A 16,858-nucleotide genomic window follows, 5' to 3' on the forward strand; every position below is an offset into this window, starting at 1 on the left:
TAATCGACTCCGACATCGCCTTCGAATGTCGACGAGATAAATCGCTAGTGCACATAGCGAGGAAACGATGCCGAAGGTAATCGATCGCATGCGGTAGGGGCCTATCATCGCTGGGGTGCATAAATATCGGTATCGGAAAAAATCGCGCGTGCTTAATCGCTCGTAATAACGGATACGCCAGTGATACGGTGCTCGCTGTAACCGAAGGACGATACACAGTTTAATATAGGAATTTTGAAGGGACAGAAAAGGTCGTCGCTATAACGGGGTTCTCGTTATATGCCGCACTCGCTATATCGGACTTCTACTGTATATATGTTTCACAGAGCTGAGGAAGTTACAGAAGTATTTTCTTTCTTTCTTTCTTTCTTTCTTTCTTTCTTTCTTTCTTTCTTTCTTTCAGCTTGTGAATGGTCAATTTTAGATCAATTTTTATCTATTAGCTGATCATTTCTAATCTTCATTATATATTAATTTTGTTTTGGTGCTTAGAGCTTTTCAGGTGGTGCATCCAAGGCAATTCTTTTCTTCATTTTGCAAGTGTAGTTCCTTTGGAGATATTCTCTGTAAAGATTATCTCATTATGTACCCACTAAAATGAATTAATAATTTCATTTTCAATTAACATCATGCTGGCCTTCACTTCTTTTTTTTTTTTTGCTTTGCGTCGCACCGACACAGGTCTTATGGCCTTCACTTTTTTTTTCATAACTTTTATATTACACTTTCTTTCACTCGCATATTATTTTACATTTACTTTTACAGCTACTTTAAAAATTTTAATTCCTATATCAAATGCAGATTGCACTGGAGACAAAGAGTACTGTGACAAGAGATGATTATCATACAGTAAATCTGGCAGTCCAGGTAAACTCTAAATCTTGGACAAATTTTTGTAGTCATGATAGATGATAATATTATATCACACAGGGGCAGTGTCTTGGTATTCCAGTAGAGTTCATCTGTACAATTGTTTCAGTATTATGAAAGCATGTCACAGTTCAAACTGTTTTGCAGAAGTTCTCAAAGAAACGTGGAATGGATCCCCTGGCACCAATTATCGAACCGAATATTCAGAGGTTTTTCAGATGGTATTCCTCCTCATAATATTCCGTCATTGGTTCATATCTTAGTTTCTTCTCTGATCTACTTCTTCAGGTTGGCTTTCGTGGGTCTCAAATCTGATGCAAGGGACTAATATCTATCCTTGAGAAGTCGTTGGTTTAATAAGTGGTGAAATCAATTGGGCTGTCACAATCCTCGGAGGTTGTATAACACTTTTCCTTTCCAGCCAACTTTTGCAGCTACTAATAGAACTTTTCAGATGTAAGATTTAGTAAACAGTTTTTTCTTAATTTCATTATTAATGCTTCTAATGAGCTCTGAATACTTTTATGGTTACAACTATTTACTTTTGATCTCAGATGAACCTTTATTGTTTCGTATAATCAGATGTTATATATATATATATAACTTAGTTCAATGTTTCTATTCAGTTAACGTTCCTCAGAGGACTTTCATCTGGTTCTCATATCATGGTACTGGATTACATAAATTAGCTTTTGGCTTGTATCAGGATTGTTTGACTTTTGTTCTAGTAGTCCATATAAATAATTCATAGACTGAAGGTTTAAGTTGACTTTTTATCTTTCAGCCGATAACCGCTCCAAACGCCGACGAAACCAGAAGTCGCTGAAGCAGGACTTCACCATCTTTGCGGAGCGCCGTGAGAATCAGCACATCCATATATCTCCACAACTTACTCTTGCTACATTCCAGTATCTGAGCACCAGTAAGCATCGAGAGAGTTCTCCTGTTTTATTATCCCACATTTATTACTACACGTTCTCAGCAATATTTAATTGGCATTAAAAATATTACCATATCAGAAAGTTTTGATAAAAAAAGAATGGAAGTACACGATTGTGTTCAATAATGAAGTCTGAGTGTGTGATAGTTGACTGTAGCATTGACAAAGGGAACAATGAGGAACAAAGAGGTGAATAACTCGGTGTAATAAGGCTGTAAGTTATGCACATTTTGACCCATGTTGTTTCTTTTCATTATGGAAGATTGCTAATTTTCTGTTCTTCTTTGTGAACTTTTCCAGCAGTTGATGCTTTCAAACCAGACATAATATCTGAAACCATTCTGCGCCGATTGCTGAAGCAGGATGTGATATACCACATAAAAGTAAAGAATAAAGAAAAGGCTAAACATGATCCTCTCACTATAATATATCAGCAGGTAAATATCAATCATTGTGAAAAATGTTCCTTTTAGTTGCTAGTGACTGTGACTGACTTGATTTGAAACATTTTTGAGATTACTCGAATGCCAATGTTGATTATATGAATGCTTGTAAATGTTTTAAGAAATGCCAGCATTGATATAGTCAATGCTTTGCTTAACTTGACATATAGTTGTTTCTGTATTTCCTAGATGATATATAGCCTTGAGCTTGTGTCTGAGGTGGTTTGTTTGAAAATAGTATACAGGGTGGTCGGAAACAACGTGAACTGAGTATACGAGCGTTAGTGTTTTCTTGCTGATAAATAAATTGAACTAAATAATTCCCTATCCCATGCCATTGTAATATTATCAGCTGCTGAATTTAGCCAATCAGATCATTTTGCAGGCAAAGTCAAATGGGCTTTGCGAGGCAATGTTGCTAAATCTGCACATGGCTTAAGATCAGCTTGATAGCCTCGCAAGCTTCAACTTTTGCAAAAGAGACATCGTCTCTCATAGTGCATTGGCACTGCCGGTAGCTTCAAATAGCCTATGCCATGGCCTCCACGGTATGCACTAGCCATGCATCTTGGTAGGTGTACTATTTACCAACTGACGAGCCCAAATTTTTAGCACACTGGGGCGAAACGCTGGCAACAGGAATGAATTAGCCTGAAAATTTACAGTACTGTATAATGTCCAGTAGCAGATCCATTATATTGGTATTATAAATTTACTCATTTGAGACTCAGGTTCCCTAAAGGAATCTATATCCATATCATCTTGAGAACACCAATCGAAGAAAAAATTTGCCAGGGGTGGGTTTTGAACACGGGCCTTCAAGTTGACAGCACCGCGCCATAGCAAGTGTGCTACGGTGACACTGTCCAAACATCACAGCTTGTTTGTGATTGATGCTGATTTCTCGGCACTAGTAGCTGCTAGTTGATTGATCATTTACGGAAATCGGGCATGCCTACAGTGGACTTGGACTCTAGCAATGCAAGCTTTTAGTCAGTGCAAGGATTCTCTTATGCAGAGTTTGCTCATAGGCATTTAGCTTATGGCGCTGCTCAGCAAAATGAGGCAGAGGCACGGAGGATTTACATTGAACGATTTCCTCACCGGTCATTCCGTGCAGCAACACATTTCGATCCATTGCATGGCGATGTCGACACTGACTAAAAGCTTGCGTTGCAATGCGAGTCCAAGTCCACTGTACGCAGGCTAGATTTCCGTAAATGACTGATCGCCTAGCATTTACCGATGCAGAGAAATCAGCATCAAACACAAACATACCGTGGGGCTCGGTGAGTGTCACCGTAGCGTACTTACTGCTGCACGGTCCTGTCAACTTGGAGACTCATGTTCAAATCCCACCCTTGGTGATTTTTTTATTTGATTGGTGTTCTCAAGCTGGTCTTAAGTCATGTGCAGATTTAGCAACAGCGCCTTGCAAAGGCCATTTGAATTCGCCCACGAAGTGATCTGATTGGCAAACTTCAGCAGCTGATAAAATGACAACGGCGCGATATATAGAATTATTTCTTCAAATTATTTTTCGGCATGATCGGCACTCTAATGATCATATATCCGGTTCACGTTGTTTCCGACCACCCTCGTCTTTGGAGGGAGTGTCAGCTGACTGGCATACAGCATAACATCATACAGCTTTACTGGCTCTGAGAAGCAACAAAATAAGTGCAATTTGAGGTAAAAATTGTGCCATTGTTTCTTTTGCAACAGAAACAAGCCCTTCATTGTCATTTTATTTGTCATAAAACTCCCTTGTGTTTGCTCCAATTATAAAATCATGAAACAGCTTGTTTGTATGGTGTTCTTCTTCTTCTTCTTCTTCTTCTTCTTCTTCTTCTTCTTCTTCTTTTTTTTTTTTTGCTGAAAGGATAGCATTTAGACTGTCTCTCTGGGCATAAATATGACTTTTTAAGATTTTGTATGTTGTGGATGTTGAAATATAATAAAATGCTTAGTTTCGTTCACTTGTTGCTAGCAAGTCTTTCTTATCATACCTGTTTTCTTTCATAAAATGTACTATTTAATTAACCTCTTTACAATTTCCAAAATATTACATTTCTGTTGATTATTAACACTTTCACTACCAGCTGCTTGAGCCATTTTTAAAAAGCCACCTACTTGACTGCTGAGTTCTACATTAGTGCATATTAAAGAAATCATTATTGAATTTTTTTTTACAAAAGTCATAACATTTTATAAAAATATATGCTATATTAAGTGAATGTCACAATGAATGATTTTTCTTTCCTCTCAGGGTAAGCCTGTGGACTACTTTGTACTGATCCTGGAAGGAAGGGTTCAAGTACAAGTGGGACGTGAGAATCTTGTATTTGAGAGTGGTCCATTTACCTTCTTCGGTTCTCAAGCACTCACACAAAATATTGGTGTCGGTAAGTAGGCTCAGAACTACAGAAGAATATACTGTTCTATAGGTTACTGTATTTTATTATATTTTACATGCCAGTTTTCAACATTTTCTTCCTATTTACTAGGCTTTAATAAGGACACCATGTGGTTGATACTCCAGGTTATTAAACCTTTATAGGAAATAATATAACCTAAGGAATTCAGAATAGGAAGCATCTTAAGTTGTAAATTAGTAGTTAACTTTTTCTACTGCCTCTAGTATGATAGCACATTTGTTATGAATGCTTTAAAGTATCAACAGATGTAATAGCCAGTAATTTTAAAAATTATACTTTTAAAGCGTATATCAGAATATTACTAGTTTCACAGTTACAGGCAAGAACAACATAACTGGTGTAGCTGTTTTCAGATGTCATCATTTAAGTTATTTTTGTGATGTGTTTAAATTCAGTGTTTAGTCATAAACATCTGTTTTATTATACTGGTGGAGGCATTCACTGCCAATGTCAGCTGGCAAGTGATGGTCTTCTTTCAGGATATTACTCTCAACCTGTTCTTGTCGTTTTGTCCTGCAGAGTAGCTGAAACAGCTTACTTACAATGACAAGCATGCATAATATTCCTGAAAGAAAACCATCATTTGTCTATTTATTTTATTTATAGTAGAGCTTGAAGTAGACTGTGGAAATAGTGGAGTCTGTGCTTGTCCAAAAAGTGGTTCTCCTTAATAGAGAGATAATGCAGTAGTTTGTTTTGTTCTTAAGTTGATTTGTACATGTATGTGTTACTTCTTCAAAAACCTATGTTTTTATTTGGCATACAAGGTGAAGCCTTACATGGACATGCTCGCTTACAACATCGCCGGTCAGCTGATCAGTCTCAAGTTAGCCCAGGTAACCACAGGCATGCGCTTGAAAATAGCACCTGGCTTGCATTAAAGCTTAACATTAATGAGCATTGTATATTACAAAAACTAGAAAAATAACCTGAAATGTTAAGAATGGTGTACAAATTGATAACCACTGTGAAGACAGTAAAGCAAGAACTAGTGAAGAAGGGAGATAAACAAGAGATATATACTCTGACGTGGCAAATGTCTAGCCCGGCGAAGTGCAACAACTCATTGTGGCATTGATTCCACCCAGTAGCGGCGATTGGGGATTAGAAGGGAGGGGGGGGTACAAATATGTACAGACAACAAAAAGTACTCAGGTTTGTGGGATATAGTGGCCGAGTTATGGGGGGCGTATAAACATCTAAACCAAAAAAAGCTGCAAAATGGTAAATTTATTTTTTTTTTTTAAATTTTTTTTTTTTTTTTTGCTCCCTGAGCAAATTTCGACTGAGAGCTAAAGGTTGACAGTTTACCAACTTAAGTGTGGTAATAATAGATTCATTATCATACAATAAAACTGTCACCAAAGGAACAATATTACAATTGCATAGAAATAAAGCTTGATTATCCAATTAAAAACCATTTAGTGTTTGACTACACACTAAGAAACTAACAGACACTAAAGTGAATGCTAGACTGACGAAAGCACACAGCAAACGGGTGAATCAAACCTAAGTGTCCATGACGTTGACAAAAAATATACCTCTGCTACCCTTCTGTACAGCACATGCAAAGTCTCTACTACATGATGTGGAGCTACACAAATCTGTTAGCTGTGAAGAACGACATTTTGTATGTATTTCCACTAATAATTTTGTTAATAGTAAAAGGAAAGAATTAGTTGATAAGACATCAGGGCTTGTACAAATGGCTTTTAAAAATAATTCGTAGTTTCACTCAGCTAAAATGGAATAAAATGTAATATTTTGTCCACTGCCCCCCCCCCCTCGCCCTCCTAATCGCCGCTACTGATTTCACATGTAGACAAAATGCTAACCCATGCCATCTGGATAGCTACCATGCTATTTGTAGGTGCAAGATCTTGGGTACAAATAGACCTCTCTATCACATCCTGTAAATGCTCAACGGGTTTCATACTGGGAAACAAGGTAGCCACAGCAGCACAGAATGCTCCTCCAACCATTCCTGGATAACCTTGGCCCGATGACATGGTGCATCATCCTGCTGGAATATCCTGTCATTGTGGGGGACATGGGCTGCAAGTGGTCACCAATCAGTTCATTGTAGAGATCACTGGTCAACGACTTGTTCATGTGAACCAGCGGATCTAGCCCATGCTCTGTGAACACACCCCACGGAGCCACCACTAGCCTGTACAGCGCCATCTTAACAATGGGAATCAGTACCTTTATGGGACCTGTGCCACCCCTAGACTCTACCATCAGCTAAAAACAACTGGAACTGTGACTCATTGGACCATGCCACATGTCACCGATCCTCCAGGGCCCTGGTCACACGCCCAGTTGAGACTTGTCCCGCTGTTGTGTTAATGAGATCACTATGGTGTATCTCCTGCTTCCATCATATCCTCTGGATGCTAAGGAATGCTGCTCTAACCTGATGGATGTGTGTCTGGATCGTCCTGCATTGAATGTGTCAGGGTTGCTTGTCTGTTACTATGGACGATTCTAGCCAGATCCTGCTGATCACAATCGTTAAGCCTCTGTGATCATTCACTGCACTGTCAACTGAGTGTGGTAATGCCGTCCATGAGGTATTCCTGATATACACAACACTTTTGATCAAGGAATGTTGAATATCTTCACAAATTTGCCGGTAGAATGTCTCGTACGAGGTGGTACCCCCCACCAAAAAAGGAATTATTTTTAAAAAGCATATTTTCAGATTTTTTACAAAACAACCTTATCCCCTTCAAAATACTCTCCATTACAACTAATACATTTGTTTCATTGGTGCTTTCACTGTGTTCAAAACATTTTTTTGTAGTCATCTTTAGAAATGGCTGACAGCTCCTCCCTCATTTTCTTTCTTGAACTCTTCAATGTTGTCAAATCAGTGTCCTTTCATGTGTGGAAATAAGAAAAAGTCTCGCAGAGTCAGGTCAGGCATGGGGCAGCGGAACCATGCCATTTTTTAGCCAAAAGCTGTCTAACAGAGATGGCTGTGTGTGCAAGTGCGTTGTCGTTGTGGACGAACCAGTCTCCTGTCTGCCACAAATTTTTTTGACGAAAACTGTTGTGCAATCTTCTTAAAATTTCCAATAAAAGGTTTGCACATTGTTCATCATAAAAAACAAAACAAGAACAGAACAGTGCTAGCATAAACAATCACTGCAGATGAACAGAACAAGCCAGGTCGACAACACAGGCGGCACTGAACTGGCAATGAGTTGCGCTGTACATGCCTAGCAGCAGAAATGCGTACTGCACAAGCTTCACCCACGGCAATGTTTTTCCGGGTATTTTTGGGTAACCCCTTCTACATCGCATCCCCACTGTTGTGCTCTGTTCAGAAGCCAACAATTCATGTCGCCTTGCCATAACTAGCACAAAGTGTGTTTGCACTCACTCTCAAGTAGTCAGATGACAACTGATACAGGTGTGAGTACTTTGAAGATGTGACAGTACGGTGGCGTCAAATACCCATTGCATTGCACCTAGTGATGTCTCATGGCTCAGAATAACAATGATGTTCCTTCATTAGTCAGAGAAGGAGGAGACCTTCATTTTAAACATCAGGTGTTTTACATAAATGGGAAATTTGTGTATATAGTGTTTAAAGCTCTAATGTAATCACTGGTCAACAAGTCTCGAATAATAGTTGAAAGGAGTAAGAAGGCAACAACTTTTAGAGAAGTTGTTGCCTTCGCACAAGACACTTCATTTGGGCAAGAGTGGAAATAATTTGTTCGAAATACTGGAAGGGTGCCGTTGGTGTAAAACTGTGGTTCCAGTGATTTGGGCCTATTGTTTTTCCCTTACTCCAGGTTAATAATGGAATGGAACCTTATTTCTTATCATAGGACTCTAGCTCCTGATATGAGATATACACGTCAATATAGATCGTCCTCATCGTTATTGTGTAACTATTCAAGCAAGCCTCTTCCATTTTGTTCTGTCCAGCCATAGTTGTTATTCCAGTTTTTGTTGCCATCTTGTATATCTCTTGGCCAAGTCTCTCCTTACTTGTTTTTACCAGATGTCTCCAGGCCTTCCTTATGGTGGTGGTGGTGATTATTGTTTTAAGAGGAAGTACAACCATCCTCTATATAACACTAATCAGAGAGAAACAATGGAAGGGATCCGACACTTCAAAAATGAAGGTATCGGTAAAAGAAAGACGAGGGCCACAGAGGGCATGAAAATGATAAGACTCCCTAGGCTTCTTGTGCTCTAATACCATTGGGGTCGGAAAAGAATAAGAGTTGACCAAGGGAGATCGGATAGGATAGATGAAAGTGAGGAGCCTGCTAAAAGTAAGCGGAAGTAATGCCAGGACTCAACTGAACACCCTGTGGTCGCCCAACCCACGCTCCCAAGTTGAGAGATCCTGTAGCCCCTTTTAGTCACCTCTTACGGCAGATAGGGATTACCGTGAGTGTTATTCTACCGCCCCCACCCACAGGGCGGTCCTTCCTCACGGTCATTAGCCTGGGATAGTCTGATCAGAGTACAGTATATTCTTGGGAGTCCTCTTAGGACCATATTGCTATACCGCTTTATTCCATTCAGTTCTGACATTGCTAGCAAGCTTCTTTCCAACCCAAGCTCTGACAAATTTTATAGTTTATTATTTTGTTTCTCTTTGTGTGCTGGAGACAGGAATGGAGGAACTTCATTTCTAAGGCTTAAATTGTACTATTTTCTGGTGATGTTAAGGTACTCATAGCTGCTTCAAGTCCATAGGTATTGATTGGCACCATATTTTTTTATTTTTTTATTTTTTTTACATTGCGACTTTCGAGGACTGGGGGAAAAATTCCATCCCATAGAAGGTGACACACAGAGTAGTAGAATTGTGAAGTAGTTTGTATTAGGTTGCCTATTTCGTGTTTGATAGTATTATCATAAGAGACAAAGCTGCGTAACTGTATGAAGTTGTTTATGATGTCTGTGGCATCCCGACCGATTTTAAGGTGGACTGTTTCAAATTTTTCCTTCATCACCATGCAAACTGTCTTATTTCTGCTCATTCTTAATCCCCTATTTTTAAACTCTTTCTTCCAGAGAGATAACTATGCCTTTACTTCAGATGCTGCCTCCCCACAAAACATAACTGTTTTTTTTTTTTTTTTTTACAATTTGCTTTACGACAAACTGACAGATCTTATGGCTATGATGAGATAGGGAGGGACTAGGATCAGGAAAGAAGCCTTAATTAAGGTACAGTCCCGGTATTTGTCTGATGAAAAAAAAAAAAAAAGTGGAAAACCTGGGAAAACCATATTCAGGACTGCCATTGTGGGGGTTCGAACCCACTAACCACCAGTGCAAGCTGAGAGCTGACATAACATCACACCATCAGTGGAGATGAGTGGATTTGTTTTCTAGTCGTTTTTCTTCACAACTTTGATTACTTCATCCATTGCACTATTGAAGAGGGGTGGCGACAGACACCTTCTTGGACTCTGGTTTTGGTTTCAGACCATTCTGACCTGCCAACCTGGATTTGAGCAGAACATACAGTAGATCAGTAAAACAGGTCATATAGTATAGAGTACACTGGAATGATGACATACTCTTGAATTAAGTAAATAGCAAATAGAATGGCAAAATAACATCAGCATGTGATGAGTGGGAAATTCATATATGGTAGGTATATGTTATACACACAAAAGGAGCATTTTGTGCTCTCTAGTGTAGCAGCACTCCTAAAAGAAGGAATTTATTTGGATATCTTGTTACTCTTGGTTAGACAATTGGTTAATTCTTCGTAAAATGGGAGGTTCCTCTGAAAATGTGATTATATATCTGGGCCCTAACAAAGAAGGACCACAGCAGCATATTTTCTCCATTGAACATTGTGCGTCATTGTTTAGGCTTCTTTGAAATGTTTGCATTTAATGTATATTCCACCTCTGTCAGATTTATGATTTTTAGTGCAGTGTACATACGTCATATACAGTATGCTATGTATGTTATGAGTAGGTGGTTTGAGGAAATGCTTTGCATAATAAGAACTACATAATTCCTCTGGAAATTAATCCTGAAATCTAATACATCTACACTGTTATTGCTTTTGTAATATTTTGCTTCTCACGCTCTCACTCACACATTGAACTTGGGGGCATGCTTAGACACACACTTTTGTTTACATACACCATCTAGTGGCATCATACGCGAAGTACATACCGTACATTTCCAAATGCATATCTTAGATTTTCCGTGTCATCTCCTGTTCGCGAGAACAAAAATAGTTGCCATGACTTATGACTCGACCCTCGTAGTTACTAAAAGGTAAAGGAGCATGATTTTTAACCTAATTTTTTTATCATATTAAGGATCAAATATACATTCTCATTTGTGAATATTCACACTCTCCTTCAGGTAAAATCTTCTTTTAAGTTTCTCTTACAGTAGGGTGACCAGATTTTCCAGAACAATTCAGGCATTCCAACCTTTTCTGGACTCAAAAAGTAGAACAAAACTAGTGATAAAAATGTAGTCGATTCGTTGTCTCCATTTAGTTCTGTCCTAGGTCATGTTAGGGTGGAGATTGATGCCCTTCAGATCTTTGCTGTTTTGGTCGTCGTTTTGGTCTCCTACCAGCGACTTCTAAAATGTAACCCGTCTTTGCAGTAGTGTCGGTGTCTGCCCTTAGTACATGTCCAAAGCATCGTAGATGATTCTCATGTATTTTTTCTTTTATCTTTCAATGCAATATAGCAGTGCTGCAACAGTTGCAGCATCAAGTTTCATTCTATAGAAGGGAGAGCATGTTCAGAATAGTTTAAAAAAAATTGTGCAGCGTACAGATATTCAGTCTCGGAATATAATTAGGATGGTTATTTCATGCATCGTTTCAGAGCCTTCCATGTATTTAACATTCAAAATGTTCAAACTTCTACAATTTTTTTTTTTTTATTAGGGAGAAAACAGGACTGAACTTAATAAAATGGGACAATTTAGCGTTCCATTAGAGTTTCATGGGGACATCTGGATGAAAGTAAAAAGAAATGAACAATCCCATTAAAAATGGGACATCTGGTCACCCTATCTTAGAGCCTTCATCATAATTCACTCAGCTGAATGGGAGTTGGCATGTACAGTATTGGATATATCAAACTTCATTTGTTTATTGATGGAGTATGGTCTCTGAGCCTGCTGAAACATGAAAGCCTGGTGCTGCACACAATTATGTTAATTTGGTGAAATCATTTCTCTTTACCTTTTTTCTCAGGAACTGCATGCACCCATGAACAATTTGCAAATTATTTCCTGTCATTTTAACCCTGCAGACTTCATCAGAGTATTTTTGGTTTAATAAGAAATTCTGATAGATGCAGATATTCATAGGAATAAGAAATGAAAAGCAACACACATGTGACAGAAGTCAAACAGTGCTTAAAAAAGTTGTGTGTATTCTGGTTTAAAGCACTTGTTAATTTGCTATGTGTGTGTACATTATACACTACAAAGGCTGTATACAGTAACGTGCAGTTGCATAAGCAACAGAAATGCAACAAAGGCAGAAATTTGATTATCTGGGATTCTGAACACAAAAATATGGTTCATTGTTAGGTAGAACAGTATTGCATATATCCATCTCAGGCCATGAGGAATGCTTGAACATGATGAGGCATGCTCAGCACCAAATAATCCAACTTTTTTTTGGGGCAGATTGTCCCACTTTTGGATAGCATCTTCAGTCAGTTGCTGGATGTAAGCAGATGGATTAGGATAGTGGGCAATTGAGGCAGTCGATGTAAAAAGGGCACATAGGTGAAAACTCATTTTGGAGGAAAAGGGAAATCAAATACAGTATTTGTCTTTGTATTTCTTTGGTGTTTGTTTCTTTTCCATATTGCAGTGTTTGTTGTTATTTAGAATATTTAATTCAGATATTAATAATTCATGTAAAATATAACTCAAATGGCTCATGAATTAAATAAATAAGAATTTTTAAATCAATATTATGCACTCATTTTAGACAGCATTTTTGTTGATAAAATTCAATAAACAAGACTTAAATATAGTGCTTTAAATTAAATGTAATCCAGTATTAATACCAAAGATTGAGTTTATGGAAAAATTAAGTGGCTATAATAGATCATTGTTGTCAGTGAATAGAATTTTCTGTTCAGTCTTGGTTTATTAACATTGTCAAAGAATAGTACCGTGTGAACAAACATTTGACAAAAGTCAAACAGTGCTTCAAGTGCCCTACTTCATTTACTGGTCAGTCTTAGTTTATCATCCCCTCAATAAATGCAACATCATCTTCAGACAAAAATTTGTACAGGCTTATTATATCCTTCACTTTCTTTGGTTGATGTCTAGGGGAGCGGTCTTTTCCGTGGTAAAGTATTCTTGTCTGTAAGGACATTTTCAAATGTAAAAAAAAAAGTTGAAATTTGCAGCGAAGGTGTGAGAACCTCTCATTGTGTTTATGGTCACATATTGCATTATTGTGAATGGGACATTATTTCTGGATACTGGCTTGTCCAAAAAGAATGGAGATGAAAACATCCCAGTCTGGCAGTAGGTCCACATCCATTGTAACTTCAAAAATGGAAAAAGAAGGGTTTCTGCAGCACAATACCATTACAGTAAGATAAGACTTGGGATTCCTAATCGCTTCTTTCTGGTTAATGTACTCTCTAATAAGTCCAAAGTTCCTATCACACTGTGAGAAGCTGTGACCACAAACTGGGAAAAGTTGCACGGCTACCTTTAAACAGGTGTAACAAAATCCCTTTTTAACACATTCCGCTGAATCTTTCACCATTGTTAAGTAGAGAAAATGGTGGACAAACCTATGTATTCTGCGTAAAATGGGCCCATAGGTCTATGTGGCCTGTTTACGTCGGCCGCCTAAACTGCTCTCTCCAGTTCCCACTATGCATGTTCAGTACAGTTCATCTCCACAGAACGTTTGGCTACACAATTTGCTGTATCCCATGCATCTCAAGGAACTGACTGATCACTCTTGGCTCGATGAGCACTAGTATTATCATCCATGAGCGTAAAGCTTTAGCCCACAGTGGCAGCAATTCCTGTAACTCCAGATTGGAGGATGTTAGCTCTCTATACCAAACCAGTCATGTTAACCCTGGATAGGAATTAGAGGCGTTCATCAACAAAACAAGATCCCAACCGAAACCTCAGAATATTAAGAGAAGTTATGTTAGAATTAGACAACAGACCTGTATTTGAAGCAGTACATTAACAACCTTATGTGGCAGCAAGATTGTGCTCCACTGCACAATAGATTCAACATACGTAAATTTTTGAATGACCCGTTTGAAGAGTGGATAGAAAGGTCGGGTAAAATTGATTGACAGCCAAGGTCAGTAGACCTCACATCATATGATTTTTCAGTGTGGGGAATATTGATGGACAAAGTTTTCACTACAAAGCCATTAAACCTACAGCATTTAAAGGATTTGATTGAACGAGAATATGAAAACATGTTTGATAATAATGACTTGCGTGACAAGATATGTAGATCATTGTTTGAATGGTGTCTTAAATTTTTAGATAACAATCAAAGCTACTTTAAACAGTTTCCATAGGGCAGTAACTATGCATTTTCCATTAACTGACTTATTCTGCACTCTGTGTATTTGTATTGATGGTTAGTCCTGTTTCTTGGCCTAATGGCCAGTGCAGTGGTTTTTGGTTCAGAGGACCCCAGGTTTGATTCCTGGCTAGGTTGCTTATTTCAACTGTATATCGTTGATTCATTTGAGTTGGGGACTGAGATTTTGAGTTCGTCTTAATACACATCTTCATCCATACACAGCACATCACATCATACCACTAACCACCTCAGAACATGCAGTAGCGACTACATTCCTTCACATGGGGTTGGCGTCAGGAAGGGCATGCTGCCGTGAAACTGGGCCACATCCACAAACGTAGTAATGGCTCTCTATAGATTATTTTAATGAACTAAAATGCATGTAAATATTAAACATAAATTAAGAATCCTATTTTTAAAATATTTTGCAAATTGTTGGACAAACCTTCTGTAGTGTGGACGTTAGTAGGTAAGAATAATCTGTAGAGTCTGTATTTATGTAACAAATCTTAGCATGTTATTCCCGTCGATTTGTAGGTTGAAGATGACTTCAAATAAAGTTGAAACTAGAGTGGCTAAAATGGTGTAATTCTTAGTAAAAACTCCATCTAAATCACATCATAATGAGTAAATACCACATCATCTATGCTACAACCATTAAATATTCATAAACAACTTTTCCACTGTTAAATTAAATTAAATTATCCTCTGATCATTGTCTTAAAAATTCAGAACAGTCATGTAATGGTGTAATCTAAAAACCTTAATATTTTGAAAAATCTTTTCTACTGTTCCCATAAACTTATCTGAAACTCTGTCAGTTGTTGCAAAAACTCCCTAAACTATGTAACTTAAAAGCTTTCTAGGCTGTCGAACACACAAGTTCAATATAATTATTACACTAACATACGTGTAAAATGAACCACAATATTTTTTAAGACAATGACTAGGTTGCATGTAAATATTAAACATAAATTAAGAATCATATTTTAAAAATATTTTACAGGACCTACAATCCTGCTGTGTCGGCACTGAAGGAAATAACCTTCCTGCAGGAGCTGCAGTGGGAGGAGACTTGTACTTTGCATGTGAATTTACTGCTGTTCCCTCTAAAATTTAGATAATGATTTGATAACCATTAATATAGTGTTGTGCAGTAGTTTGAAATTAACTCCTGTGGTAAATTAACAGTAACTCTTAGTTTCTCCTTTTAAGTTGATACAGAAACTGAGAATTAGAGAGAGAATGTCCTGATAGTTTCCACTGTATTTAACAGTCGCAAGACAGTCAATAGATTGATTGACAACTTTGCAACTCTACTTCCAGGAAAGAATTGCAGTATTTAGCCTATGGAAAAAGTTTTCATGAAGTGTGTACTAAATTACTACTGTGTTCTGTTTGGCAGCAGACTCGCCAACATCACCAGCACCACAGAATATGGGAAGTCTGCAGTCTGTTAACTTGGACACCATGCTGCGATATACTTTTGTACCTGATTACACTGTAAGGGCTGTCACTGAAGTATTCTACATCAAGATAAAACGCTCCCTTTACCTGGCAGCTAAACGAGCAACCTTGATGGAGAGAGCGAAGAAAGATACTCAGGCTGGTGAACAGTTCGATGATGAAGTGGAGAAGGTAACATTCCTTAAATCTACTGTGATTGTTGTTATTACATTTATGATAGATGGAGTTGAGAAAGACTTGCGCTTTTTTGTTTAAAGTACCACATGTCCCTCTCAGGTTGCCCCAGTACAGGGTCTCTCTTATAAACCCAGACCGAATGCATGTTGTTTGTACTCTGCACTATGGCAGCTGCCTCAGCCAAACTTATGTTACACACTGCTTTAAGCATGTGTACAATCTTATAAGAAATCTTACCTTATAAAAGGTGCTCCTTCCTGGGTTATACAGGCATCGTATCTGGTAACCATATTCTGGCTGACGCGAGTGAGATTTCTGATTTCATTCGTAGTGTTTTCTTTCAGTTCCTTCAATGTGTGAGGATTTGTTCGATATATTTTTTTCTCTCAGTTTACCCCACAAGTAAAAATCACACACTGTTAGATCTGGAGAATTAGGAGGAAATAGACCAGCACTCATCACTCTGTCTGCAAACACTTCCGAGATTGTAAGAAAGCAGTCTTCTGCTGTATGAGCAGGGGCTGAATCTTGTTGAAACCCCCCACGTGATTTATCTTCTTCCGTTAACTGATGGAAGAACGGCATCAAAATGTAATCTTGGTACCTCTCTGCATTTACTGTTGTCTCGAAAAAATAGGCCCAATTATCGTCTTGCACTAACACCAATCTTGCTATCATAATGAAGGACTTCATAAACACCATTATGATTTTTTGCACACCAATAGCTAGAGTTATGACTAGGGCCCTGATGTTTATGACATAAAAATGTTAGAAATATGCAAGCATTTATGACCTAAAGTGTATTAAAATATGACAATAATTATGACTTAAAAGTTTTTTGGTCACATTTTCAAAATCTTGCTGCTGTTTAAATTAACATTATATTGAAAATATTCTTTTAAATCTATAACATTCAATAATATTAATGTTCTTATTATATTTTGAATTTATTTAATTATTC

At 37.9% G+C, this 16,858-nt stretch overlaps 1 protein-coding gene across 5 annotated transcripts in view; it reads left to right on the plus strand.

The window, feature by feature from the left end:
• uex (metal transporter uex) overlaps positions 1–16,858 on the plus strand; it is a 485,844-nt gene that overhangs the window by 452,830 nt on the left and 16,156 nt on the right. Inside the window, exons 7-11 of one of the 5 annotated variants that reach the window (XM_067135790.2) lie at positions 1,655–1,792; positions 2,111–2,247; positions 4,523–4,658; positions 5,459–5,527; positions 15,659–15,891. In XM_067135790.2, coding sequence (XP_066991891.2) covers positions 1,655–1,792; positions 2,111–2,247; positions 4,523–4,658; positions 5,459–5,527; positions 15,659–15,891 — 713 coding nt within the window. The remainder of the gene's footprint in view (positions 1–1,654; positions 1,793–2,110; positions 2,248–4,522; positions 4,659–5,458; positions 5,528–15,658; positions 15,892–16,858) is intronic. The other 4 variants (XM_067135791.2, XM_067135792.2, XM_067135793.2 and 1 more) reach the window with 4 other exon arrangements.

The sequence above is a fragment of the Anabrus simplex genome, chromosome 1 (genome assembly GCF_040414725.1).
Source record: "Anabrus simplex isolate iqAnaSimp1 chromosome 1, ASM4041472v1, whole genome shotgun sequence".
Lineage (NCBI taxonomy): Eukaryota > Metazoa > Arthropoda > Insecta > Orthoptera > Tettigoniidae > Anabrus > Anabrus simplex.